This window comes from Nomascus leucogenys, unplaced genomic scaffold (assembly GCF_006542625.1).
Source record: "Nomascus leucogenys isolate Asia unplaced genomic scaffold, Asia_NLE_v1 Super-Scaffold_361, whole genome shotgun sequence".
Classification (NCBI taxonomy): Eukaryota; Metazoa; Chordata; class Mammalia; order Primates; family Hylobatidae; genus Nomascus; species Nomascus leucogenys.
Genome location: NW_022095772.1, coordinates 1214093 through 1240540, shown reverse-complemented (window position 1 = coordinate 1240540; position 26448 = coordinate 1214093). Strand labels below are relative to the sequence as shown.

At 43.1% G+C, this 26448-nt stretch overlaps 2 protein-coding genes and 3 non-coding genes across 7 annotated transcripts; all 5 read left to right on the top strand.

Annotated features, from left to right (window-relative positions):
• The first annotated feature begins 6071 nt into the window (after positions 1-6071).
• TRNAT-UGU lies at positions 6072-6144 on the top strand. Its single transcript has one exon. It is a non-coding gene; the product is annotated as a tRNA-Thr (tRNA).
• Positions 6145-7097: 953 nt separating this feature from the next.
• Positions 7098-9415, top strand: LOC115830448. The gene is made up of 3 exons (XM_030808338.1): positions 7098-7421; positions 8512-9134; positions 9331-9415. Exons 1-3 carry the CDS (start codon positions 7098-7100, stop codon positions 9413-9415), a joined length of 1032 nt encoding a protein of 343 aa, XP_030664198.1.
• Positions 7651-7739, top strand: TRNAY-GUA. The gene is given in 2 exon segments: positions 7651-7687; positions 7704-7739. It is a non-coding gene; the product is annotated as a tRNA-Tyr (tRNA).
• Positions 8393-8464, top strand: TRNAP-UGG. Its single transcript has one exon. It is a non-coding gene; the product is annotated as a tRNA-Pro (tRNA).
• Positions 8799-22572, top strand: LOC101179261 (ribonuclease 4). 3 transcript variants are annotated; one of them, XM_012497963.2, is made up of 2 exons: positions 8799-9134; positions 21419-22572. In XM_012497963.2, exon 2 carries the CDS (start codon positions 21436-21438, stop codon positions 21877-21879), a length of 444 nt encoding a protein of 147 aa, XP_012353417.1. In that variant the 5' UTR covers positions 8799-9134; positions 21419-21435; the 3' UTR covers positions 21880-22572. The 3 variants fall into 3 exon arrangements, with proteins under 3 accessions (XP_012353417.1, XP_030664213.1, XP_030664212.1); XM_030808353.1 differs by lacking the exon at positions 8799-9134 and adding an exon at positions 12375-12407; XM_030808352.1 differs by lacking the exon at positions 8799-9134 and adding an exon at positions 19932-20004.
• Positions 22573-26448: the final 3876 nt, after the last annotated feature.

The following is a 26448-nucleotide window of genomic DNA, read 5'->3' as shown; positions in this document are numbered from 1 at the left end:
CTCACTCTGCCCGACTTATTTATATTTTATTGTATTTATTATAAAACTGCTATAATTAAGAGTGTCATACTGGCATTAAGAAATTTAAAACAATAGATCTATAGAGCACGAGTACAGAGATAGAACCACATACATATTGTTAATTGACTGTTGCCAAAGCTTCAAGGGCAATTCAGTGGAGAAAGATAGTTTTCTCAACAAACCAGAAAAATCGCAACAACAAATTTTTTTTTTTTTTGAGACAGAGTCTCACTCTGTTGCCCGGGCTGGAGTGCAGTGGTGTGATCTTGGTTTACTGCAACTTCCCTCTCCTGGGTTCAATCGATTCTCCTGCCTCAGCCTCCCAAGTAGCTGGGACTACAGGTGCGTGCCACCATGCCCAGCTAATTAAAAAAAGATTCTTGATCCCTACATTGCTCTACATATAAAAATGAATCTCAAGTAGATCATAGACCTACCAATAAAATCCATAACTTTAAAATTTTTATAATAAAATCTTTGTCAACTTGTGTTGGGGAAAGATTTCTTAGATACAACACTGAAAGTATGACTCACAAAAGAAAAACAATTAAATGAACTTCATCAAAATTAAGAAACCTCTGCCTTGGTAAAGACACTGTAAGAGACAAGCTACACACTGGGAGATAATCATCTCCAGAGATGGCTTTGCCTCCTAGGGGACATTTGGCAGTGTCTAGAGACATTTTTGATGTCACAGCTGGGTAGGGAGGGCATATCACTACTGACGTCTAGTGAGTAAAGGACAGGGGTGCCACTAAGCATCCTACAATACGCCTACTGACGTCTAGTGAGTAAAGGACAGGGGTGCCACTAAGCATCCTACAATACGCAGGACAGCCCTCTACAGCAGGAATGACTACAGTAAAGAGCCACATGGATAAACTTATCACTTGCCTACTTAAGGCACCGGCCAGTCAAGTTCCATCATCACCTGCTAACAGGAGCTGTCGCCTCCTTCCCAAAGCCTTGAGGTAGGGACAATGTCTGGATTCAAACTTGGATATGATAAGACGCCAAATCCTGCCCAGTGCACCTCCTGGGTACCAAAGGTATCACATGGGGCAGGAAGGGCACTGCACTCAAAGGCCAGAAAGTAAGGTTGCTCCTTAAAGAGCTCAAATTCTGACTTCAAACTCATATTTGGATTCTTTGTGGTCTAGGTGGCGGCCAGGGTGGTCTTCTGTGGTTGGCTCAAGCCTGAGCATTGAATCTTCTGAAATATCACCTCCCTGAGCTGGTGACCAGTTGCCTCCCTTGGTGATTTGTGTCCTGCTTAACCCATCTTTTTTACTGTCCTAGTGACAGACCTAGAGGGACAGATACTGAAGGAGAAATGGTGGGTGAGGGAAGGGGTTGTAGCAGGAGATCACGGGTAGGTGAACAAACCAGAGACAACATCCTGTAGGAAACTCAGGGTGTTCCCAGAGGCAGTCAGCAGCAGGGACGTAGGGATATTTTACATTCTGTGTGCAACTGCTCAGATTTCTTCAGGTTAACACTTAGGAGCAAATGAAACAAAAGCTCACTTCACTCCCTGCTCCCCTCTACTCCCTACCCTACCTTATCCTTCCCTTTCACAGAACACATACTGCACTTTCAAAGTTATTTCAAGGTTCCAGCTCAAATGTCATTTATTTGGCAAGGTCTTACCAGCTCCCTTTCAAACAGAAGTTGGGAGTACATCTCTTAGTGGTCTGGGTGTTCGATTGTTAAGAGCTCCCTGCGGGTAGGCTGTGAGTCATTCATTCAGTGGTTCCATTCCCCCAGCCCGGTGCTAGGCAGTGAGAAAAATCACATGTTGGGTTTGACATTAGGTCAACCCCCTGGTGAAGACACACGGAATAATTATTACTGATGTAGGAACAAAAGACCCTTGCAGCAGTGGGATTTAAACCCACGTCCCCAAAGAGACTGGAGCCTAAATTCAGTGCCTTAGACCATTCAACCACAGTACCAAACTGCTAAGACTAACTGGCCACACCACCAAACCATCTTGTCCTTTTCCAGCAATGTCTTCTGGAAAGGGTGATATAACTAGAAAGAGCAGGCTCCTATTCCAGCTGTCACCACTCTTTCATTTTGTGCTTTGGCATTCTCCCCCTTAAGCTTTCTCTGGAGTACTGTTTTCTCTGCTTCTCAGTCTGTGTGGTGGACTATGATTGATGTTATAGCTCCCACAGCTGCCATTTCCTTTCTAGTATTGGTAGGCTAATTAATTTAGACCCATCCTTCTTGAAATAAAAATTATTAAAAATATTGCATAAGATTTTTACCAAATCTCAGCTTGTTGCAGTAGCTCACGCCTGTAATCCCAGCATGTTGGGAAGCCGAGGCAGGAGGACTGCTTGAGTCCAGTTCAAGACTAGCCTGGGCGACATGGTGAAATCCCATCTCTAAACAGAAATAAATAAAATAAATAAATACTTTTTTTTTCGGGGGGGGGACGGAGTCTCGCTCTGTCACCCAGGGTGTCTTCAGATACCCCGTCTCTACTAAAAATACAAAAATCAGCCGGATGTAGTGGCACGCGCTTGTAATCTCAGCTACTCGGGAGGCTGAGGCAGGAGAATTGCTTGAATCTGGGAGGTGGAGGTTGCAGTAAACCGAGATTGCACCACTGCATTTCAGCCTGGGCAACAGAGCGAGACTGTATCTCAAAAAAAAAAAAAAAAAAAGTCATTTGTTAATTCCTGAAATGCTGGGCTATATAAATTTTGGTGGCCTGTTTGGGTGGGAGAAACAAGAGGATCAGACATCAAGACACAGCACCCACCAGAGGTAGGAAGACTAGTAAGACACCCTCCCAATATTAAGTTGGGACTCCAAAGAGCTATTCCCCTAAGGTAAGGGCAAAAGAGAAGTACACCTATGTCTGTTCTCCTACTTCTAGTAATTGTTATGGAGCTCAGGAGAAAAAAAATCAGCTTAGCAAAGGAAAATAGAAAGTGTGAGGAGTTTTTCTGAGAAGATGGAACCACAGGTCAGCATTCTGATTTGCACCTTGGGTTTACATATCTTGGAGATCCAGACAATGCCTGGCCATTAACTTTGTTTAGGATCCTCTTGGGCTGATAGAGTGCCAAGTGCCTGGGAGAAAAAAAGGTAATATATATATATTTTAAAGGAAGATAACCTTCATCTTGTCCTCAAAAACTCACTGCACGTAATTTTGCAAAGACATTGAGCAGTACACATTCAAAGATGACCAAGTTTTACAAGAAAACAAAACAACATGAATTGACAAAACAACAGCATAAAATTTAGATATTAGGATTATCAGTTATATATATTAAAACAACTATAATTACTATGCTTAAGGAAATAAGAGACAAGCTGGAAAATATCTGCAAAAAACAGGAAATAAAAAAATTTGGCCTAGTAGTTTTGAAAAACAATCAGCTAGAACTTCTAGAATGGGAAATTACATTTTAACCAAAATAAATGACTTAATGGGCATATCTAACAGCTAATTAAACAGAGCTATAGAGAGAATTACTGATTAGTATTAAAGGTAAGAAAATGTTATCCAGAATGCAACATAGAGAAAAAGACCAAATATATACATATATATATATATATGTATATGGAAGAGAGGTTAAAATAAATGGAAGACAAGGTAGGAAGCTCTAATAGATGTTTAATTTCTGTTCCAAAAGGAGAGAAAAAAATAGAGCAAAAACAACATAGGAGGCTGGCTGGTCTGAGTGCAGTGGCGTTTACAACTAATTCATCAAAAGCAGTTACAGGTCTCTTTGTTCCTACTCCACTCCCACTGCTTCACTTGACTAGCCTAAAAAAAAAAAAATATGTGTATATATATATATATATATATATGTGTATATATATGTATGTATATATATGTGTATATATATGTATGTGTATATATATATATGTATATATAAATAGGAGAAGATAATGGCCACTATTAGTTAAAATGTATCTCCCCTAAATTTATATGTTGAAGCCCTAATCCCTAGTATCCCAGAACTGTATTTGGAGATAGGGCGTTTAAAGAGGTGATTAAGTTAAAATGAGGCCATTAGGGTGGGCCCTAATCCAACCTGGTGTCCCTATAAGGGGAATAAATTTAGACACAAAGAGAGGCACTAAGGGTGTGGACCGGCAGAAGGACAGCCATGTGAGGCGGCAGCAAGAGGCCAGCCATCTCTAAGTGAAAGAGACAGGCCTCAGAAGGAACAAAACCTGCCAACACCTTGGTCTTGGATTTTTGACCTCCAGGACTGTGAGAAAATGAATTTCAGTTGTTTGAGTCACCCAGTCTGTGGTATTTTATTATGGAAGCCCTAGCAAACTAATACCATGACTGAGAGTTTTCCAGAACTAAAGAAAATCAGCAGTATATGGATTTAAGAAAACCCATATCCAAAAACTTGACACTGATACCTTATTTGGAAAAACATGGGGTTTCCCTATGGTATCCTGTACTCCTGTTCTATGTTTCGAAATGGAAAGCTTCCTGGGCGATGCATCTGATTGGTGGAGCCCAGGTCACATGCCCATTCTCAGCTGCAAGCTGGGAAAGCAAGTGTTCTAGAACAGACTTACTTTTAATATGTGAAATATCCACATGTAAGGAGAATTTTTAAAGATGTTGGACACACACTAACATAACATATGCCTATAACAGGGCTATTCAAAACTTAGGTTAGAACCTAACCTAAGTTTTCGGCTGTTTTCTCTGTATTCTTTTCCTTTAAAAGTGCATAACTCGTAGTCTCTAACTCAATGGATGACTTATGTAATTTAATTAATTCATCTGTCAATTCATGAAATTCTAGACCAAGAGTATTCTGGCTATCATACAATTCCCATGAACTGCTCCACCTTCACTTCATATTCAGCTTACCTAAATCCTAGCATCACCCCTCCGCCCTCTCCAGATAACCTAAAGAGGTAGGCTTCCTTTTTTCTGCAAGTGTTATCTTGCCTCTTCAAGACACCTTTGAGAGTCTCCTCGCTTTCCTCTTGATTTCACTTCATATCTAGGTTCAGCAGAATCGCCCTTCCCTGTAACGCTCTCACTCATCCCTTCCTTTCCAATCCCATAACGATTACCCTTTTGCAGGTTTATGTTTGAGCATCTGCACCATGGCCAGTCACTGGTGTTTCTGACTCTGGTTGCTCGTCCTTTCAATTCCGCCAACTCATCAATGTTTGGTGAATTTCTATTTTCTTCTACTAATCTTCCTACTTGCTGCCCCAGACAGTGTTCCCTTGAATGTCTCAGTCTTTCTCTTGGAATTTGCTCTTAATTTTATTCTACCAGGGACCACCCTGCTCCCATTTTTGTCTAAGTCTTAACCTCCCTTCATAATGCAGCTCAGGCCAATGCCTTCTTGAAGACACCCCCGGATGGTTCACTTTGTAAATGTGTGGACCTTGGCATGGCCAACGCCCCTTCTTACCTGGCACAGCTACTTTTCATTGTTTTCCTTCATGAAAACTAAAGTTCTTTTGTTCCACAAGACTGTGACAGTGACTTCGGGATAAAGATCATATCTGGATCCCGAATTCTTAGTGCAGAGCCTAGCACAGAACTTGAATGCAGTGTTTGTTGAATGAAGGAATGAATTAAACTGCAAATTAACGAATGCCTGCTCTGGCACTGACACTCGCAGCTGTGAGAAAGGTGTCTGGAGGCAGACAGTTGCTGATACGAACTCCTGAGTCAAGCAGGAAACAAAATACGGATGTCAGCAGTTTCAACTGAGACCTGTGGTGAGCTCCTTCCTCTGCCGGTTTTCCGTTGTTAATTTTAAGTCTGAAGTGAGGGAGTGGAGAATCTTTCTGTGTTAGACTGTGTCGCGTTGGGCAGATTTCTCCAATCTTAGGATAGTAGTGGTCCCTGTCACTGGCCTTCACTTTGCACCATCCCCAGCAAGAACACTGAGTCTGTGAACTGAATTCTAGTGGTTGGGAAAAAGATTGAAACGACATCCGGGTTTTACTTAGTTTCTATGCTCAGATGTTAGCAGAAGCCCTGCAAATATTTTCCTTTTCTAAGAAAGGAAGAGATAACTCTCCCGTGAGGCCCTATAGCTCAGGGGTTAGAGCACTGGTCTTGTAAACCAGGGGTCGCGAGTTCAAATCTCGCTGGGGCCTTGCGAGGTTAATATCTTGACTCAGGTTTTTTAAAAAACTCCCCTCCTAGTCTTTCTGAACTAAGTCTGAGAAAATGTGGCGAATGACAGCTTCTTGCAGCGGTTCGGATCTTCCAAACACCAGCTTAGCAGAACGTTTCCTTTAGGTTCCAGTGGTAATGCTGTTTTAGCTACTGGAATGCGGCGGAATCCATTACACAAGCGGTGGAAATCGCCGTCAGCCTCTGCCGACGCCCTGGCTTGCGGACTGGCGGCGAGAGCCCTGCTGGCTGGGCGGGAAATGGGGACAGCTAGGCGAGACAACAGCCCTTTAAGCTATTCTCAAGCCCCAGGTCTGGGCATATTTGGAGTAGAGATCAAGGTTCCCCTTCTGAAACGGGAAGAGCCAGCGATGGCCGCTCCAGCCAGGCGTCCAGAAGATAGATGCACACTGTGCGGCAAGGTTTCATGTGCCAGTGGGGTTTTGGGAAATTAAGGGCCCGACTTTAGGGGCGAGACTTGGGTTACTAAATTTGATTTTGACGCAGAGAAATGTGGCCTTCCATTTGAATGAGCTAAAAATATTTTCTCCAAAAGCTAATTCACACAGAAACACTGGGTTTGCCCAGATGTCCTCTAGTTCAGGGATTCCCAACCCTTGGGCCGCGCACCGGTCCACGGCCTTTTAGGAACCCGGCTGCACAGCAGGAGGTGAACTCCGGGCTAGCTACCAGTACCGCCTGAGCTCCGCCTCCTGTGAGATCAGAGGTGGCATTAGAATCTCATAGGAGCGCGAACCCTATTGGGAACTGCGCATGCCGGGGATCTAAACTGCACTCCTTATCAGAATCTACGTGATGCCTGATGATCTGAGGTGGAACAGTTTCATCCCGAAACCATCCCCCAACTCCTCTCCCCCGCCCCCACGGTCCGTGGAGAGACTGTCTTCCACGAAACCGGTCCCTGGTGCCAAAAATGTTGGGGACCACTGCTCCATTCTACACCCTCTCCCTCCCGTGTCTGTGGACGTGTACGCGGAAGAGCCGAGATTGGAAGAGGAGCGCAGGAAGTGAGGACACCAGGGAGACCGGGCCTAAGCCTGGAGGCCCGCCCTCTCCCGCGTTCACAGTTGCGCAGTCAGAATCGTGTGCGTCCCACCGCCTCAGCTCCCAGTTCTCCGACGCCCAGGTGCAGGTCCCCATCCTACACACAAACACACGCATCCATGCTCGCGAGGCCCTCGGGTCCGCGCCCAGTGAGGCCAACAGCCCTCGGGCGCCCAGAGGATGTGCAGCCTCGGTATGCCCGGGTTACAGGGGCGCCTGCTCTGCTTGGGAGCCTCTCAGTGAGGCAGGGGAATCCAGCTTTAGAAAGGTTGTCCTCAGAACCTCGGACGCAGGACTATCTTACAAACTGGCTTTGCGACTCTGCAGTAATCACTTTCCAGATGTAAAGAGATTTCTTTCTTTCCCGTCTCTAGTTAAGGATGTCTTGAATAGGGATTTGTACGAACTAAATTTTCGCGCTCCCTTCGATAGCTCAGCTGGTAGAGCGGAGGACTGTAGTACTTAGTGTGTTGTCATCCTTAGGTCGCTGGTTCGATTCCGGCTCGGAGGAGAAGCTGCTGTTTTGGGGTTTACAGTTGCTCTTGGTTTGTGCAAAAAATCTCTGTATCTTGACGCGATGAAATCTGTTTCTATCTCTTACCCTTGTACGAAGGAAACAGCTTAGCCAGGAGCTGAGCTGCGTTAATCACATCTTGAAAAGTTGGTTACCTTTCTGAAAGATAGTAGACCCGAATCGTCCAACCGTTGGGGGAAGGCACTGTTGTCTTACCGAAGTGTGTTATATTTTGGCTCCTACGTTAAGTCCAAAGGCCGGCAGTTATATACGTATCGCGCGTCTGTCCTGGGGCTCAGTAACCTACAGCCTTGCAACCGAGCTCAGCTCTGGCCCTCGATCTCTATTTCAGCCCCCTCCACGTTCCCTCCAGGCCCTAGCGGGCTTAAATCGCTCCCCGGGCTCAGTGAGACACAAGCATGTGACCCAAAGTCTAAAAAGCTGCCTTCCTTCACCCCATCCTGCGTCTGCATCGAGGAGAATAAGCCAGAGAATAAGCCACACTTGAAACTTGGTAAAGATGGAAGGAATAACTAAATAAGGCCAAAGGGAAATGTCAGAACAGAGGAAAAAACAAAACAAAAAAATCTTCAGAACAGCAGGCGGAAAAGAGAAATTCAGAGGGAAAGGAAGTAGTGTTCCGACAGAGTGGCTCGTTGGTCTAGGGGTATGATTCTCGCTTTGGGTGCGAGAGGTCCCGGGTTCAAATCCCGGACGAGCCCTTATAATTGCCATTTTTCCACCCTCTTTTGGCAACTACTGAAAAAAGTTTCCGTTAAATATGAAACACAAACTGTCTCTCGTTGGGCTGTCCTGCCGAAGAAAGCTGCACCGAATAAGTACGTGGCAGATGGGGCTGTCGAACAGTGTCAAGACCAAGCTTCATGGGTTCCTGGACGCTCAGCCAGGGGTAGTCTCCGAAGGGCCGCCTGGCAATTGGGAGCAGAAGCCAGTTTCCCGCCATCTCCTCTCCGTGGAGGCAGTGCCCTCGCGGCTGCTGCCGGTTGGGTTCCAGCTGAGGAAGGAGCGCGGATCCCAGGCTCGTTCTTTGCCTGGGCTGCCCCTGTGGCCCCTGGGGCGGGGGCTGCTGCGGCGCCAGCTCCAAGGGCGGATCCAGGCGGGAGGGGCCTCCTGGGAGAAGCGGGGCGCGGTCCCAACTACGCAGAGGCTCGCACGCCGACCCTCCACACCTCACTACGCCCCCATCTCCGTCCGTGTACACACACTCACGCAAGCACGCCAACCCCACCTAGATGCAAAGCAGGATTCAAAAGAACATCTTTGCGTTTTCTACCGGCTCCCCATCGTCGTACTAGGGAGGAAGAAGCGGGTGAGAAACAAAACTTCTTTCCATTGTCCTTCCCGTTTCTGCCGACTTGTTCTGAGGCCGAGGTAGGTTCACACTCCTGCACCTCCTCCTCTCTGGTAGCTTCACCAGGGGCGTTTAGGCCGGGGAGTCCTTTCCTAGCAGAGGCAGCTTGGGACTCCTTGGGGAGGCGTTTGCGGGACTGGGCTGGAGAGGGAGGAATGGGGAGGGAGGTGAAAGTCCAGTATTTGTATGAGTTAACGACTTTTCATTCCCACTCAGGTTTTCATTTTGCGCAGCTGGGCAGAGATGCCAGCTTCTGTTGATTAGCAGGCTTGGAGGGGGATCACAGAATCGCCGAACCTAAGGGAAGCCCTAGGAGGCCTGCACTTGCCCACAATTAAGAAAGCTTTGCTAGTTATTCAGGTTAATCACCAGATTTTTGAAGCAGGCCTTAGTGTTTGCAAGCGTAACTAACACTTGGGGATCGGTGTTTTCTGTTTAGTCTCCTCTGCCTCCCCACCCTGAACCCACCCTCAGCCAGTGTTGTGCAATTCTTAGAGACACTTGCCAACAGCCTCTTCTCTAAGCCTTCCTACTGGAAGGTTGGGATCCTCCGTTTTCTCGCTCTGAGACAGCACGTCAAATGCTAATAGCAGCACGTGAGTAAAGCGCAACATCTTTATTAAAACAATTTCAGCACCACTCAGGGGGCTAGGGAAATCTCAAGTGAGCCAAGACCCTCCCTCGTGACAGTAAGAATCTTATAATCAAGTCATAATGTAATCAATAGAAACCCAAGTGACATAATTATCTGCAGCACAGGACCACCTTCCCAGAAGCAGCCTCAGGTATCCAAGACTTACTTAACCACAGAGCCACTAACAAGTTCTGCAAGAGGATAGGTTTATTACATACGCTTCAATTCAAGCAATTCTTTTACTGATGACAAGCAAAGTAAAAGAATTTTTGAATTTATGGTAATAGTCAATGTAGGTTTCCTTCGAACAGCCACTTTCAGTGGCCCCTTTAAAGTTAGCTTTGATTGTCTAGAAAGTACTAGTATGGAATATAAAAGTTGTGTGGGCCCGGCACGGTGGCTCACGCCTGTAATCCCAGCACTTTGGGAGGCCGAGGTGGGTGGATCACGAGATCAGGAGTTCGATACCACCCTGGCCAAGATGGCGAAACCTCGTCTTTACTAAAAATACAAAAATTAGCCGGGCACGGTGGTGAGCGCCTGTAATCCCAGCTACTCGGGAGGCTGAGACAGGAGAATCGCTTGAATCTGGGAGGCGGAGTTTACAGTGAGCAGAGATTGCATCACTGCACTCTAGCCTGGGTGGCAGAGCAAGACTCCGTCTCAAAAAAAAAAAAAAATTGTGTGGTGCATTGGAAAGCTTCTAGTCCCGCGAATGCCATGAGTTCCTTGGGCAATACATGTCTCTTTCTCTGTTCCTCAGTTGCCTCTTCTTTAATATGAGGGGTGGACAGAGTCTCAGAGGCCCCTCCCACTCTTGTTCTATGACTGCATGGAGTGGTGCGGTGTTAGTAACAGGACATAAGGCACTCTAGTCATGTGGAGATTAACTATAGTTTGGCAGAGAGGATGGAAAAAATCATGCCAGGAAAAGAGGAATGGCTTTAGCTATTGTTGAAAACAGATAATCCGGTTATAAGCAGGCAAGAGTAAGAGGTTTGTCAAGTTATTGTTGGAAGCATTTGTCACTGTGACTCAAATTAAAGTAAATGGATAAAAAAGCGGACCAATGAAGGCCAGTGAAACATTTCTTTTTTTGTGCTCTATTTTATTTTATTTTATTCTTATTATACTTTAAGTTTTAGGGTACACGTGCACAATGTGCAGGTTTGTTACATATGTATACATGTGCCATGTTGATGTGCTGCACCTGTTAACTCGTCATTTAACATTAGGTATATCTCCTAATGCTGTCCCTCCCCCCTCCCCCCACCGAAACCTTTCTTTAGGAGTTTTTACTGAATCTGCGTTTAAGTAGATTCTCTGTAATTCTCTGTAAACAGTTATTCCCGGAAGAATGCCATGAAATACTTGGGAAAGAGGGAATGGGAACAAAGAGTGAGTGGGCACAAAGCCCAGAGTTGGTTGAAAAGCAAATGTTTAGTTTTTGTCTTTGTTTGGAAATACAGGCATGTCAGCAGGACTTTGTCCCCACTGTCCTTCAGTCAGTAGTGTTGCCTCTTCCTGGAGACGTGGTTCTTCTTGCCACGTGGGCTTTTCCTTCTTTACCTGTTACTTCCGTTATTGAATAAGTTTCATGCTTATAGACCTAAAATGTTAGAATAATAAAGAAATTTAGAAATTATTTAGCCCATTTTTCCCATCATCTAATTTTATAATTAGTCCTAAGACAGAATGAAACATATATACTCTGTATGAAGGAGGAAAGTGCTCCAACCCTAGAGTCCTTGGAAACAGGACCCGTGCATCCCGCGTCTGTGTGCAGGGACATTATTGGCTTGAGGGAGAGAGAGAAAAAAATCTCCAGGAAAGAGGAATGACTTTCAAGTTAAAGCTGTCTGAACATTTAAAAAATATATGAGGTTTTTTGCAATTGGCAGTTCCTTCATTTGTATTAAAATTACTGACAAAGATGTGATGTTCCTTAATCATAGAATATAATTCCTTGTTGTATTTTAAACACAAATGACTAAGTGCCTAGATGCGTTCTAATGAAATAGTGATTTTTCTCCCAAACCCTACTTTTCATTTCAGCAAAACTTCCTTGTGCGAAGTTTAAAAGAAAAACAAAAACTGTCTTTTTGCATTGTGGGCAGATTGTGAATCCTCCAAAGGTTGTCCAGTGAAGGCCCAGAGGCAGAGAAGGGACCTAACTATATTCAGAGGCTGCTGGTTGCCCCACCCCAGCACTACTGCAGAACTCTAACATCAGAGGCTGCTGTTTGTGTGAGTCGGTGCTTGAATTGATGCTTCAGGCCATGGGGCTGTGTGTGCAGGCACATATGGGTTGTATGTTGTGGCAGGGTACTGCTTTTCGGGACTCAGAGGTGGTGTTGCTTGAGCTAAGTCTGGAAAGACAGGTCAGTTTTCTCCTTGCTTATGAAGGGTTCAAAGTCTGACTCCACCATTCATCTGCTGTTTGTTCTTGGAGTTTCCTCGTGAGCAGAGCATATTTACATAATGCCTACCTCACATAGTCCTGGTGTTGGTTGAATGTAGTCAAGTATGTGAGAGCTTCACAAACTGAAAGATTGCACTGAATATTATAATTATTGTGATTTCAAGTGCATTTGTTTTACTAGCAGGCAGCCTGTCTTCTTGACACCTTCTCAAGTGCAGCCAGACTGAATACTTGCAGGTACGTGGGTGACAACAGAGGATTGAGGATTTTTAAAAAGATAACACTGTCCTAAATCCAACACCACTGTGGGCAAACGCTGGGGGTCTGTGAAACAGTTGGTACCCTGCTGCTGTCTGATATTGGAAACTATGAGGTCTATAAAGTGATCCTGGTGACCTTTGGCCCACTGTTTTTACACAAGCAATGGATCTACAGCCCTGCTTTGATGATGGAGATAAGCAATTTTGCAACTACATTACAAGGATCAGAAGATTGAATGTTCAGGGTTAGTCTCTTGTGGACAGGTAAAGATGGAAGAAGGAGAAACCCAGGAAACATGGCAAGCCTACTTTTGGGGGTTAGAAGCTGAGAGGTTGAGTGTAGGGGGAGGGGCAGTGTACGAATAGCTGTCACACGACCTTCTCTAGAAGTGCTTTCCTGGCTGTATGAAATTGATGGACTAACGTGCTTAGCATCCGTTCATGAAACCAAATGATGTGATACGATAAATATGATATGATAAATGATAAATAGTACAGTGGAAAAGCATCCTACTGGAAGACCATATCTGACTCTGTGACATCTTCCAAGGCAGTTCTTGGAGTTGGCCCAGGGAGATCAGAGATGTTACCTTATGGATCCAGACTATTATGTGTGAATAGTGAAACCTCAGTCCTGCCATGGACAAGGGTAAGCACCACAGACAGCAGAAAAAGGCAACTTTTGGACAGAAGGCCATGTTTCTCAAACTTTGTCTTCCAGAACAAATCTCTAATCCATTCAGGTGGGTTAATATCTAACCCAATCATGCCCAGTGAAAAGGTGAATGACCCTCCTCGTTTGTTCAAGAGCAGTGTCCTTGGTTTTCATGTCCCTGCCAGGATTGGGGGTCCTTAGCTCTATTCTCTCCACCCCCTTATTAGGAACACTATATAATCAGAACCTGGAGAGGCCTCCAGGTTCACACAACTTGAACCCATCTCCAGGAACAAGCAGCTGGAACCCATCTCCTGTTGAAGGGAAACTGCCAGATTTTTGTAAGATTCTTCCTCCTGGATAATCTATTGTTCTATTTGTTTTATATATTATTTCTAGCGATCCATCCATTTTAATGAAACCATTTTCCTCCCTTTAAAGCCTTCAGGCTCAAGCTCATGAATTAAAAAGAAAATGGATCAGATTCTAAAGTTTAAAATGAAAACAGGTTTCCTTTGGGATGGCCTATATGTGGATAAAGAGAAATTAGTGAGACTGGGAGCAAGTGGAAGTTTAGGAGGGATTTCTAAATTGGGATAAAATCCCCAAAGGCCTGGGGGAGCCATTTGCCAAAGGGCATTGGGAGTCCTCCCCCGTCGTCCACCCCGTTACAGGCATTACATGTGGCTTAACAAGGAAAGAAACAGAAAGTATGTTTTTAGCATTGTTTCCTTCTAAACTTCCCTGCTAATTTCTTTTCTTAGAAAAGTTTTGGATGCTCTTTGAAAACAAAGTGGAACACATCCCAAGATTAAAAGAAGGCTCACTGGCAGGTTGAAGGGAAGAAGGAAGGAAAAGCGATAAAGGGATGAATATGCCTTAGGTGTTAGGCTCTCACTTTGGGGGATTTTGCCCTAGGATATATAAAAGTGTGAAGCCACATTGATGAAAATGGTAACTATAGTTACTCATCATAAACTGTCAAGTTAACTCCCTGGTGTGTGAAGTTTGATGAATCTATTGAATACTGAACATTGCCTGTGGGGAGAGGGAGAGAATATCAATTCTTGTGAAAACTAACAGATTCATTTGATACAGAAGATAAAGTTACTCTAAAGAACAGTTGGGGCCAGGTGTGGTGGCTCACACCTGTAATCCCCGCACTTTGGGAAGCCGAGGTAGGCGGATCACCTGAGGTCAGGAGTTCGAGACCAGCCTGGCCGACATGGTGAAACCCCATCTCTACCAAATATACAAAATTAGCCAAGTGTGGTGGTGGCCGCCTGTAATCCCAGCTACTTGGGAGGCTGAGGCAGGAGAATTGCCTGAACCTGGGAGGTGGAGGTTGCAGTGAGCCGAGATAGCACCACTGTGATCTAGTCTGGGCGATAGAACAAGACTCTGTCCAAAAAAAAAAAAAAAGAAAAGAAAAAGAAAAGAAAAAAGAACAGAGGACAGCTGGGACTAATTCCACTGACAAAAAGCTGACAGACAGTTACGTGTTTGGGTACAGAAGGATATATCTATAGGACTTTTGCCACCAGATGTGAGGCTTTGCACCCTTGGCTTAGGCAGATTCACTTTTACACCACAAATAATCTGTCTCTTACTGGTTTTCTCCCAATTCCATTTTACCTTGCTTTTTGAGAAATTTAGAGTTGAATATATTGAGAAAGTTTTGAGTGAGGGAGCAGATGTTAGATATTGGTGGTTTTGGTGTACGCTTGCTGAGATTTGGTTCCTGGATGTCTTAGGGAATCAGGATTACAGTAAGCCCGGGCAAACCTTAGCTGACTTGTTACAAAATGAATGTGCATACTCTGCAAGTCAGAAACAAAGATACCGTTTTACCTCTCCCGACTGGGATGTGAGGGCCTTCATACTAAAACAACAAGTGGCTTTTTAGGAGGCAAAGCCCCCGTGTAGTCCAGTGCTTTACCTAGAGGTGTTATGTGAGCTTGGCTTACACACTGAGCCTTATGGGGTGATGCATCTTAGTGAGATTGGGCCACGGGTCACCCTATCATCTACTTGTTCCAGTTGGTGCCTTGTGCCCCCAACTAAACTTACACAAAATTTGTCTCTGTAGCTGAGGGTCACTGGACCTTTGCTATTGAAACCAGCAAAGCCTCTATTACGCTTAATGAGAACCATGAAACTTCAGATTTTTAGAGCTAGCAACTTTCTTATTTTCTTGATGAACAAACCTAGGCCTGGAGAGAAAAATGAAGTCAATTATTTAAAAAATATTAAGGGTTATAATAAGGCAAGCATGTTGATTCAAGGTGAATAATATGAGTTCTGTAGAATATACACCAGTAAGAAACACTAACAAGTAAATAGTTCATTGTTCATCCAGGATCACGTGGGTAATGGCATGTTTGGAAATGGCATCCGTGAAACCTGACAACAGGTCGGTCTTTATTTTGTGCTATCCTTATGGGTAGATCCTGAACTTTGTGGCTTTTACTTCGGCACTTATATCTAGTGAGGTGTCCTTGGTCTTAATATCTAATGCAGAGAGAGTTTGGACAGAGATTCTAAACAGGCTTACCAGCTCATACTCCTTTCTGTGAACAGCAATATTCCCACAAGTTATACAGCATTGGCACCTCCTGCAAGTACGGTCTTTCCTAGAGAAGACATTAGTAACATTCCTATCCACCACTGCCACCTAACGACTCTTTTAGGTACTAGCAGCTCTGGTTCCGTTTCCTGATTTTTGAATTCTGGGATTCTGGCACCAGGCAGATGGATGTTGACTATGTGAGGGAGACCTTTGACATTAGAAGTCAGTATTTGTTCATTACAGAGCAAGAGACTAATAATTGATTACAAATCAATAAAACTTTAATAAGATCTTCCAAAAAACTAGAAACAGGAAACACACCCAGGAGACTGAAAAGCATGATGTAAATGTGAAGAACGTGGCAAGTGGGTGGCTTGGCAGCCCAACAGCTATACTGGAGCAGCTGCATGAGTGAGTATTTGTTACTCCTTTAGGGCTGGCTCTCCATTCTGCAATCATGTACCTCTTTCTTGATAAACTCCCAAGAACACACTTTCAGCATGGAATTTCAGACTTTTAGAGATAGCAACTCTCTCAAGTATAGACAAATGTCGGTGCAGACAAATTTGATGCACTGCTGAAGAATACCAAATAATATGCTAAGGAATTTTTTCATTCCACAATAATGGAGTAAATAGCAGCTGGAAATGTTTGCATTAAGTTCATAGATTATAATTTGTAATGGAATCAACACCAAATGCAAATTAGAAAGAGAGCCCACTTTGCTCACCCAGTCACATGTCTTCCCATGTAACCATAGAACATTGGGGTCCTGTGTCTTTCTAGATCCACAGTCTTGCTCTCAGAACAGGCTAGCCACAGCACAGGCCTAGTGCTAGGACCCATGGCCTTTTTGTAAGCTCAGACTCCCTTCTGTGAACAGCAATATCCCCACAACTTGTACAAGATTGGTGCTTCCTGCAAGGGCTACAAAACTATTTGATACGAAGATGTTCATTGACTTACACACAAGAGAAGCACAAAATAAAGAATTAATAATTAATTTAATGTCTATGAAAATGTACCATTTATTTTTACATTTGGGGTCATAAGAATTCTATTACACTTAAGAATGTAATACAATTTGAAGATCAGATTTTTCTCCCTTTGTGAGAATTTCTCAGTATGTGTGATGATTACCAAGAAATCATAGCCAGTCATAAATTCAATGAGTTACTCATAAACGAAGAATTTAAAAAGCAAAATTCTAAAAATCAGGTAAAATTTTACAGTGAAAAGTTATAATATAGGGGCATTCACATATATTAGATATAATGTGGATATAATCCAGCATGAATACCAAAATTCATTCAGGGTAGCCACCTTTTGTCTTAAGCGAGAGATAATTTTGATGTTTGAATGGCATGCTCCCAGGATATTCTCTTGTCATGGTTATTTTATATAAAATTCAAAAACCAATTACATTATTTCCTCTATAATCTTTTACTTTATCAACTAATGTCTGGCAAGTGTGATGTTTTGGGGGAAGTTATAGAAAGATTCCGGCCAAGCGCTGTGGCTCACGCCTGTAATCCCAGCACTTTGGGAAGCCGAGGCGGGCAGATCACGAGGTCAAGAGATCAAGACCATCCTGGACAACATGGTGAAACCTTGTCTCTACTAAAAATGTGAAAATTAGCTGGGCGTGGTGGCACACACCTATAGTCCCAGCTACTCGGGAGGCTGAGGCAGGAGAATCGCTTGAACCCGGGACGCGGAGGTTGCAGTGAGCCGAGATCACGCCACTGCACTCCAGCCTGGGTGACAGAGCGAGACTCCATCTCAAAAAAAAAAAAAAAGAAAGAAAGAAAAAAAAGAAAGATTCCCAGTTTATCCCAGTTTATCCCTTATTCTTCCTCAATTCTCAAGATTTGTTTTTAAGTGAACATAACTTAGGTTAACACACTCTTTGTAAAATACACTGTTCAATCTACAGACTCAGTGGTTAGCTTCCTGTTACCTAATTTCTGTTAACAGGTACTTGGATATTTCATTTAGAAAGTCGTTGCCAATAAATTAGTTATAAATCACCAGTTTCACTGCCTTGTGAATACATAATTATTGTGGTCTCAGTATTCCCTATGGTGGCTCCTCCTGCTCCTGGTATTGCCCTGAAATGGGCCAAAAGCCCTGGCTCCCCAATACTTAGGTTATAGAACATTGTCCAGGTACCATCTAGGAGAGCCCAGCCTCACTGAAAGTATTCAAATTTAGGAATGGGTTTGAGAAGTAGGTTGCTGGTATGTGCTTAGCACAAGAATCTCTCTTCCTTGGGTTAGTCTATTTCAAAACTGAAAACACTGTCATTCCTTAAGAAAATAGGAAAAAGTATTCCAAACCTCTCTTACTAGAAAATATGCCATATTACCAAATCTCAAAAACCTCTCATGAAATGAGAAAGTCCCAGTTTCTGGTAAACTATTTGGGCCCTTTTCTCAAGTTCTCCAACCAGTGCTATTTCCTTGAGGTGAGGCAAAGTTACTCAAGATCATTGCTGCCACTCAAGGCCTTGATAGGGCAAGTCAAAGGCATGGACCATTATTATATTGATCACATCATAAGCTGTGAAAACTCACATCTTCTCCAAACATCTGCTTGGAGCATTATCATCTCATAGTTTGCTCTGGTGTTAAGGGAAATGGCTGTTTCATAGGAAATCACATGGCAGTGGGATGGGGGTGTTTCCTGACCTGCTGATGGTACTGGCAGCTGAGCAAGCATTCCTAGTCCTTTTTGGTCTGGGCCTCTTGTTCTATCACAACCACAAGCTGTTTAAAATAAAATGTCAAGTCACAGGCAGGTCATTTTACCCTGAGTGAATTATTTGAAGAATTGAAGTCCTGGTCAGCTGTGATTGTTGGCTTTGCAAGGAAAAAGAAGGAACACTCTAAAATGCTAAGTCCTTTGAAGAATAGTGACATGCAAGGAAGAAAATTCTATGCAATTTGGAGAAGAAAAATTTTTCTAGGAATCTAGTAGCTGAGATATTTTATAGTTTAAAAACAGACTTCCAATATCTTGAGAATACAGTTAGCTCTACGAAATAAAGAGGAGTCAATAATACATGCAACTCTGTAGTCATTCGTTATTTTATCCAGATTGACAGAAGCAGAGGAAACCAAGAAAAATGGAAGTGGTAAAAAAAAAAAAAATGCAGTAATTGCCAACATTTACTGAGCATTTACCACGTGCTAGGCCTTGTTATAGGCACTTAGACTGATTTTCTTTTCATAACATCCCTAAGAGGTAGGTATCACATGCTCACTTTGCTTATGAGGAAATCTGCTGAGAGAGATTAGGTAATTTTCTCATGGTCACAGCCTCAGTCTTTTAGACCACAGTGTCAAAAGAAGTTCTTACTGAGTCAGGGTAGTGCAATGGAGAAAGCGTTTGGGGAAAATCCTGACCCAAAAGTGTGTGTTGGGATGATGTGGAAATCATTCAATTTTCTCTTGTAGCTACAGTTTTGAGATGCACCCATTGGTATCCACACTGGCCTGCTGTCCTCAAATATTTCTGTATGTCTTGTTTACTTGAGTAGTGTGGAAAAGCTGACGTCCTGGGTCTGCTCTTGCATGCATAGGTGAGGTTTTCTCTGTAGCCAGTTATCTTGCTAAACCATATTTTTGGTCACAAAGAATCAGGATGAGAGAAAGTAGATAAAGCCATGGAAACTCAAGGTGCCACCAGAAAAGCAAACCAAAGTATATTGATCTGCTGAAGCTATAATCCAAGTACTAAGTATACCTTCAGAAGTTGTATGCTTGTTCTTGGGGCAAAAAGGAAATCAAACATCTGCCCTTCCTCCCACAACCTCTTTACTTCCCTCTCTTCCTAACACTGTATCTCACATCTACAGCTGCAGGCACACAAATATGACATACAGCTTGATATCTTTATGTGCAAAGGCAAAAGGTGGCTATGGGTATAGGAGGTGGCATTTAAAAGAACAATATCCATGTTTGATGTGCTTTCATTATCAATAATGAAAAGGTAGCCTTTCAGCAGAACAAAGTAAGGTACAGGTCATTTGGAAGCCATTTCAGTCATTCACACAGTGTGATCCACCATTATGAAGCAGAATTTGAAATCAAAAGACAATAGTACCCATATACATCAAACTAGGAGTTCAACTGAGGTCAGTCCTTGGACTGCACATATGGAGTTGGGCTGCCTGACTCTCAAAACATTGCCCTTGCTAATTTGGGTTGCTCACTTCCTATTGAATCAGGGATGATTTTTCTTTGCTGTAGTGAATCAGCCCTGCTACACTGCAAGAGTCAAGCCGATTCACAATTCACATCAATTCCAGGAGTGACGGCCAGATGGCAGCATCTGGCTAGTCAGTTGGTGAGTGAGTCCACCTCCAATCTTGATTAAACTCTGCTGCTGGGAAGTAGCAATTCTGAGCATAAATGTCTTTGATATCCTGAATATTTGGGGCGTGGGATGAGAGAGGCAGTAGAAGATAGTGGAAAGAGCACAGGGTGTAGACTAAGATAGGCCTGGATTCCTTTCTTTAATCTGTCAACGAAAGCAATGAATGTTCTGAAGCTACATGGCAATGCTTTTTTTGTTGCTGCTCTGGCTTTTTTTTAATGCTATAAAATAGATGCTTATTTTTCACTGCCAAGAGGTGACAACACAATGATGCTGCAACCAGAGAAGACAGAGAGCTACCAACAACTATGACAAGACAGGAGGAACATCAAGAATAGATGCAAGACAAAGCAATGTATCTCCATGGCCTAGATTTTTTAGGTTATGCATAGAAACAGCAAGGAGAAGAAGACACAATCCAAGTTTTCTTTTGAGGATATTGTGCTGTTTAAATTTATTTTTTAAACATTTCTTAGCTTTTCTTATTAGTCAGTTTCATAAGCCTGTGAAACACCTTTACTCTATCCATTTAATTGCATTTGTTCATTAGCTCACTCATTTCACTTATTAGTTCATTCAATCAGTAGCTATTATCAACTGTCTTCTAAAAGCTGTATCTGGGTACTCTGGTTTTGTGTTGTTTGTTTTTTTAAAATAGAATTAAAAGGATTTCCAAAAGGACCTGATTTTACATTAGAATTAGAATAATACATTTTAGATTAATGTATAACATATATTATTCTAGAATTAGAATAGATTTTAAATCACATTAGAATAATAGCCACATGACAAAAAAGAAAAGAAAAATAATAAAATTAATGACAAAGAATAAGAATAGTCATATGAGAGGAAAGGCAAAGCCTAAATATTCCTCTGTCCTCTTCCTCCACCTAGATTCCCAGATGTAAAGTATTAAAAGTAGTTTGTAAACTTTCTTTGACATATTCTGAGTCTATCCAAACTGTTGGGAATTGGAGCCTCCTGGTAACCAAACACTCCCCAAAGATCATACACCTACGGAATTCCCCCAAGAGACACACAACCGCAGTTTCATCTAGGTTCACCTTTTCTCTCTTTTTATACTCTGACCACGCAAGCCTGGCAGCCACGCAGTCAGTCCCTGCCCTGTGTCATTGTACTGGCTACAGCAACTTCTCTCTGTAAATGAGAAAGGTCTTGCTTTCAGAAAAGATCATGTTTGCAAACTACTCACTCTTGGGGAAGCAAGGGTGGGAAAAGTAGCAGAGATGAGTGGGGAGATGGTGCATATAAGAAGGAGGAAAGAGGAGACTATGGAGTCAGGATGCCAGCGTGCTATTCTCAACACCTTTTTCCAGTGCCCAGTTCTTACCTTATTTCTCCTGCCCCTTGCTTTCTTTTCTAGGCACCTCTAAGGTACTGATGGCTCTGGCGAGGACCCATTCATTCCTTCTGCTTTTGCTGCTGACCCTGCTGGGGCTGGGGCTGGTCCAGCCCTCCTATGGCCAGGATGGCATGTACCAGCGATTCCTGCGGCAACATGTGCACCCTGAGGAGACAGGTGGCAATGATCGCTACTGCAACTTGATGATGCAAAGACGGAAGATGACTTTGTATCACTGCAAGCGCTTCAACACCTTCATCCATGAAGATATCTGGAACATTCGTAGTATCTGCAGCACCACCAATATCCAATGCAAGAATGGCAAGATGAACTGCCATGAGGGTGTAGTGAAGGTCACAGACTGCAGGGACACAGGAAGTTCCAAGGCACCCAACTGCAGATATCGGGCCATGGCGAGCATTAGACCTGTTGTCATTGCCTGTGAGGGTAACCCACAGGTGCCTGTGCACTTTGACGGTTAGATGCCACCCTGTAGGGATTATCACGAGTGGTTGATCCTACATTTACTCCTTAAATAGCAGTGAGTAATGCATTTGAGCTGTCCCAGGCTCTGTCTCCTCAGCTCATTTCTTATTCTTTTTCTCTATATAACTCATTCTAATAAATACATTGCACCAAAGAGAAATGGAGACATAAACCTATAATGAATGAGGCTGGGCTTTTCTGTAATAAGCTTCCTTTTATAATACTGGTCAGCTTAGCTCTCTCAGATCCTATCCTGTGGAATTTAGTTATTATGTGTATTTATGTAGTATTTCAAACATTTCAAAATGCTTTCATCTATGTTTATCACATTTTAATACCACAGCACTTATAATGATGTCATTACATATAGAAGCTCAAAGTTAAGGGATTTGCTGAAGACTATAAAGTTAATGGAAGAATTGAGACAAAAATCCAGTGTAGCTGGCCACTTATCCAGGGCTTTTTCTACTTCATCACAAGGAATGTTTTGAAAGTGTCTGCTTTTTTTATCCTTAAAATTCACCTGTCGGGGGAGGCATTAAAAATTTGGAAATGTATGCCAGCAAAATGTGAGCTCTGTATTTTTTGGCATTCTTATGTTTTGGTTGAATAAGATTAAGAGGCCGGGCGCGGTGGCTCACACTTGTAATCCCAGCACTTTGGGAGGCCAAGGCGGGCGGATCACAAGGTCAGGAGATCGAGACCACGGTGAAACCCCGTCTCTACTAAAAATACAAAAAAATTAGCCAGGCGTGGTGGCGGGTGCCTGTAGTCCCAGCTACTCGGAGAGGCTGAGGCAGGAGAATGGCGTGAACCTGGGAGGCGGAGCTTGCGGTGAGCCAAGATCACACCACTGCACTCCAGCCTGGGCGACAGAGCGAGACTCCATCTCAAAAAAAAAAAAAAAGAATAAGATTAAGAAAATGATACTGGGAATTTTCTTTTTCCTGAACCTTTGAATCACCCTAGTAAGTCAAAGTATTAAAAAATGTACTAGATCATTAAGACTTATGTACTCTTACTGACTGAAAGATTTTTTATGTTTTCTTTGTAATAAAGGACTTAAACCGAAGGTACCTGAGAAGACTGTGCTATGGTATTATTTCTTTTTCTCTGATTTTTAAATTCTTCTCTAGTTTATAAACATGCATGCACCTTAATAACCTTATAAACTCTGGTCAAAGACTAATGCCCATCAGATCCATGACCACAACACAGAAGATTTGTCTCATTTACTCCAGAGAGAATGATTCCTCTCAAAGACAATTCTCACAGCTCTTCCTTCTCCCTTAGAATATTTAGAAGCAAATTTGGGAGCTGTCAGGCCTCTGAGCCCAAGCCTGCACATATACATCCAGATGGCCTGAAGCAACTGAAGAACCACAAAAGAAGTGAAAATAGGCAGTTCCTGCCTTAACTGATGACATTCCACCATTGTGATATGTTCCTGCCCCACCTTAACTGATCAATTAACCTTGTGACATTCCTTCTCCTGGACAATGAGACTCAGGAGCTCCCCACCAGAGCACCTTGTGACCCCCACCCCTGCCCGCAAGAGAATAACCAGCTTTGACTGTAATTTTCCACTACCAACCCGAATCCTATAAAACTGCCCCACCCCTATCTCCCTTTGCTGCCTCCTTTTTTGGACTCAGTCTGCCTACACCCAGGTGATTAAAAAGCTTTATTGCTCACACAAAGCCTGTTTGGTGGTCTCTTCACACGGACGCACGTGACAGGAACAAAGATACATGAAATGCTAGCTGCTTCAGAAGGGAAGTGTGAGTGTGTGTGTGTGTGTACTGTGTGTGTGCATGTGTAAGGACAAAACTGACAAAACTGAAAACATCTGAATTACAGCAGATACAGAAAGAAATCTTACCTGAACTTCTCTCACTTGACTAAAGCAGAGCATCCCAGAAATGCCTCCACCATTATCTCCCTCCAGAGGAGTCCTCATGTAATGGTAATAGGTCTTTTGCCTGATGTGCACAGCATGTCAGTATGCCAAGACACTGGGTTGCAGCAGAGAAAAAGGTTTAATTGCAGGGCTGCCGAACCAAAAGATGGAAGGAAACCTCAAATGCATTTCCTCAAAGAGTTTGAGGCTGGAGTTTTTAAGGATTTGAAGTAGGTGGAAGTAAGAGATCACTAATTGGTTGAAGAATGCAGAGTGAACTCATGGGACAGAGAGATGAAGAAACAGTATCAGTTCATCTGTGGGGATCTTTACAGTTGGTGGTGTCAGCTGTTCTGCTGGAATTCAGGATCTGCATAAACAATTCTTAAACAAAAGCCTTATGATTCTAATGTCAAAGATCTTATCTACAGGAACAATGAGAATGCAAATTGTCAGTATCTAGTGTTTGTGACTTTTGGTTAGAAAGAAGTGGGTCAAAGTGTAGCCTGATTAACACTCACTTATAATTATATTTCTGTCCAGGATTCTTGTTAACCGTGTGAGGATGACTTCACCCAGACAGGAGATATTCCAAGAAAATTGTGTAAAACTTTATCCAAAGCTTCTATTTCTCTTTCCCAAAAGTCATTTGTTTTCCTATAGAAGCCATTTCTCCCTCCTTCTTTTCCCCTATGAGTTGATAAATAAACTTTTATCTCTAGCTCTTCATCAAGCCTCTTCATCTGAATGCTTCCACAAGTTATGAGTACAACTTGTTTTCTTTCCCCCTGCTAACCTATCTATAGTTAATTCACAGGCTCCCACCCACTGAACCAAAGTTGGTAGAGGGAAAGTTTTCCCTCCTAATAGCATGTCTGTGTATATTTAGAGTGAGAAAGAAGGATGAGAAGATAATTCTGTCCTTGTCACCATCCAGGTAGTCATGGGAGTTGGGACCTGTGGTGTAATAAAGAATAAATTTGAACTTAGTTCCTGGTTCCTGCCACAGAGCTTCTAAAACCCTTGGAATTTCCTGAGTGATAGTGTAACCAAACTAAGGGTCAGCTGATCACTGCTCACTGCTCAAAAGCAAGACTTGCGAGATAAGAGTTGGTGGAAGCAAAAGCAGGCTTATTCAAGAGCCAGCAACCTGAGGAGATGGTGGACTAGCGCCTCAAAGACGATTTCAAAATTTTTGGCTAGCTAAAGGGATTTTAAGAAGTAGGAGGCATGGAAACTGAGCAGGAGTGATGCAGGGTGCAGGTTTGCATGTCTTGTTCTGATGGCTATCTTCAGCAACGGATCACCTGGAGGTCTGGCTGGCATCACCATGACTGCAACTAGCTTATGGATTAACCCCCCTCAGTGATTTTTCTGAGAATGTAGGATTCCACAATCTCAAATTCATGCCCGGTTTATTTCAAGATTAGCCCCTGGGTTTCTTAAGCAAGGATATGGCTAGATACTGAATAAAGCAAAGGGTGAGGCTATTCATTTTTGAAGCAGGCTGATTATACAAGTTACAAACTCCCCACTGCCAATTCCTATTTCATTTCTATGGGAGATCAGGTGTCAATTTCTTTCTAGCCACTTCCTGCTGAAAGGGGGCATTACTAGGGAGCTGGAGAATGGAATTTATTTACCTGGAGTTGGAAGTATTCATGCATTCCTCAACTTATGGAAGTGATTATTTACAGCATCACTGACCTGGGAGTTAGGAGCCTTTCCAATCAAGGAAAATGCGATCTCACAATTTCATACATATGGTACAACAAGAGTATAACCCATAGCAGAGAAGTATACCTATTCCTATAATCACAGCTGGAATTACTAGCAGTTTTTTCCACCAAGTAGGTCCTGATCCAAACCATGAAGATAACCATTGGTTTAGGGACATTGTGGGGTCAGACATAGCAATGATTTGTCTGTGCATGTCTTGAAGGGCTAAGGAGATGTTTTGCAAATTATCTAGGATATACACAAAACATTTAGTTTCAATTATGGCTCAAGGTCCCTCCCAGCAGCTGTGAGTACATCAAGGGCCATGTGGTTTTGCAAGACTACTTTTCTCATCATAGTCATTTCAGAGGTTACTAATGAGATGCCCTTAAATGTGTCTTTCAGCACTTGCTATAATTTGTAGGTGCCTCAATATGCCAGATGATGCTTTCTAAGCCTGCTTGGGGGAAAACAAGGGACAGGAGATGGTCGTACCAAGGGAAAACCGGCCTGGTCCATTGGTGTAACACATTTGGAAAGTGTGCAGGCTGCCTGGTGGTTTTTGTTAATCAGCCCTGGACCTATGGGAGTCCTAACGTGCACTGCCCTATCCATCCATCAGGTAGACATGGCTGAAGATTAGTTTCACATGACTATTGAGTTCTACTGGGGACCAGCCACCAAATTTTGGGTCTGTGTCCAATCAGTGGTAAACAAGTTTGTCTAATATAGCACTAAAGAATGTTCACATTGACGTACAGGCATCCTATCCACATTTTTAGTAACATTCGGCCAATGATTCTAAGAGTGATTCCTTTGTTGCCAACATAAAGGGGCAATTTGGGTTAAGTGACTAATAGTGGAGATCATCCAGAGGTAATCGTCCCAAATTTGATAAAAACTCACCTACCATGTAATGGTTATTAGTAGCTTAAATCTTGGGGGC

Coding starts and splice junctions, on each gene's coding strand:
- LOC115830448 (XM_030808338.1), top strand. CDS start 7,098: ATGTTGGGGACCACTGCTCCATTCTACACCCTCTCCCTCCCGTGTCTG. Junction 7,422..8,511: donor CCAGAGGATGTGCAGCCTCG/GTATGCCCGGGT, acceptor TACTGAAAAAAG/TTTCCGTTAAATATGAAACA. Junction 9,135..9,330: donor CGACTTGTTCTGAGGCCGAG/GTAGGTTCACAC, acceptor ATTCCCACTCAG/GTTTTCATTTTGCGCAGCTG.
- LOC101179261 (XM_012497963.2), top strand. CDS start 21,436: ATGGCTCTGGCGAGGACCCATTCATTCCTTCTGCTTTTGCTGCTGACC.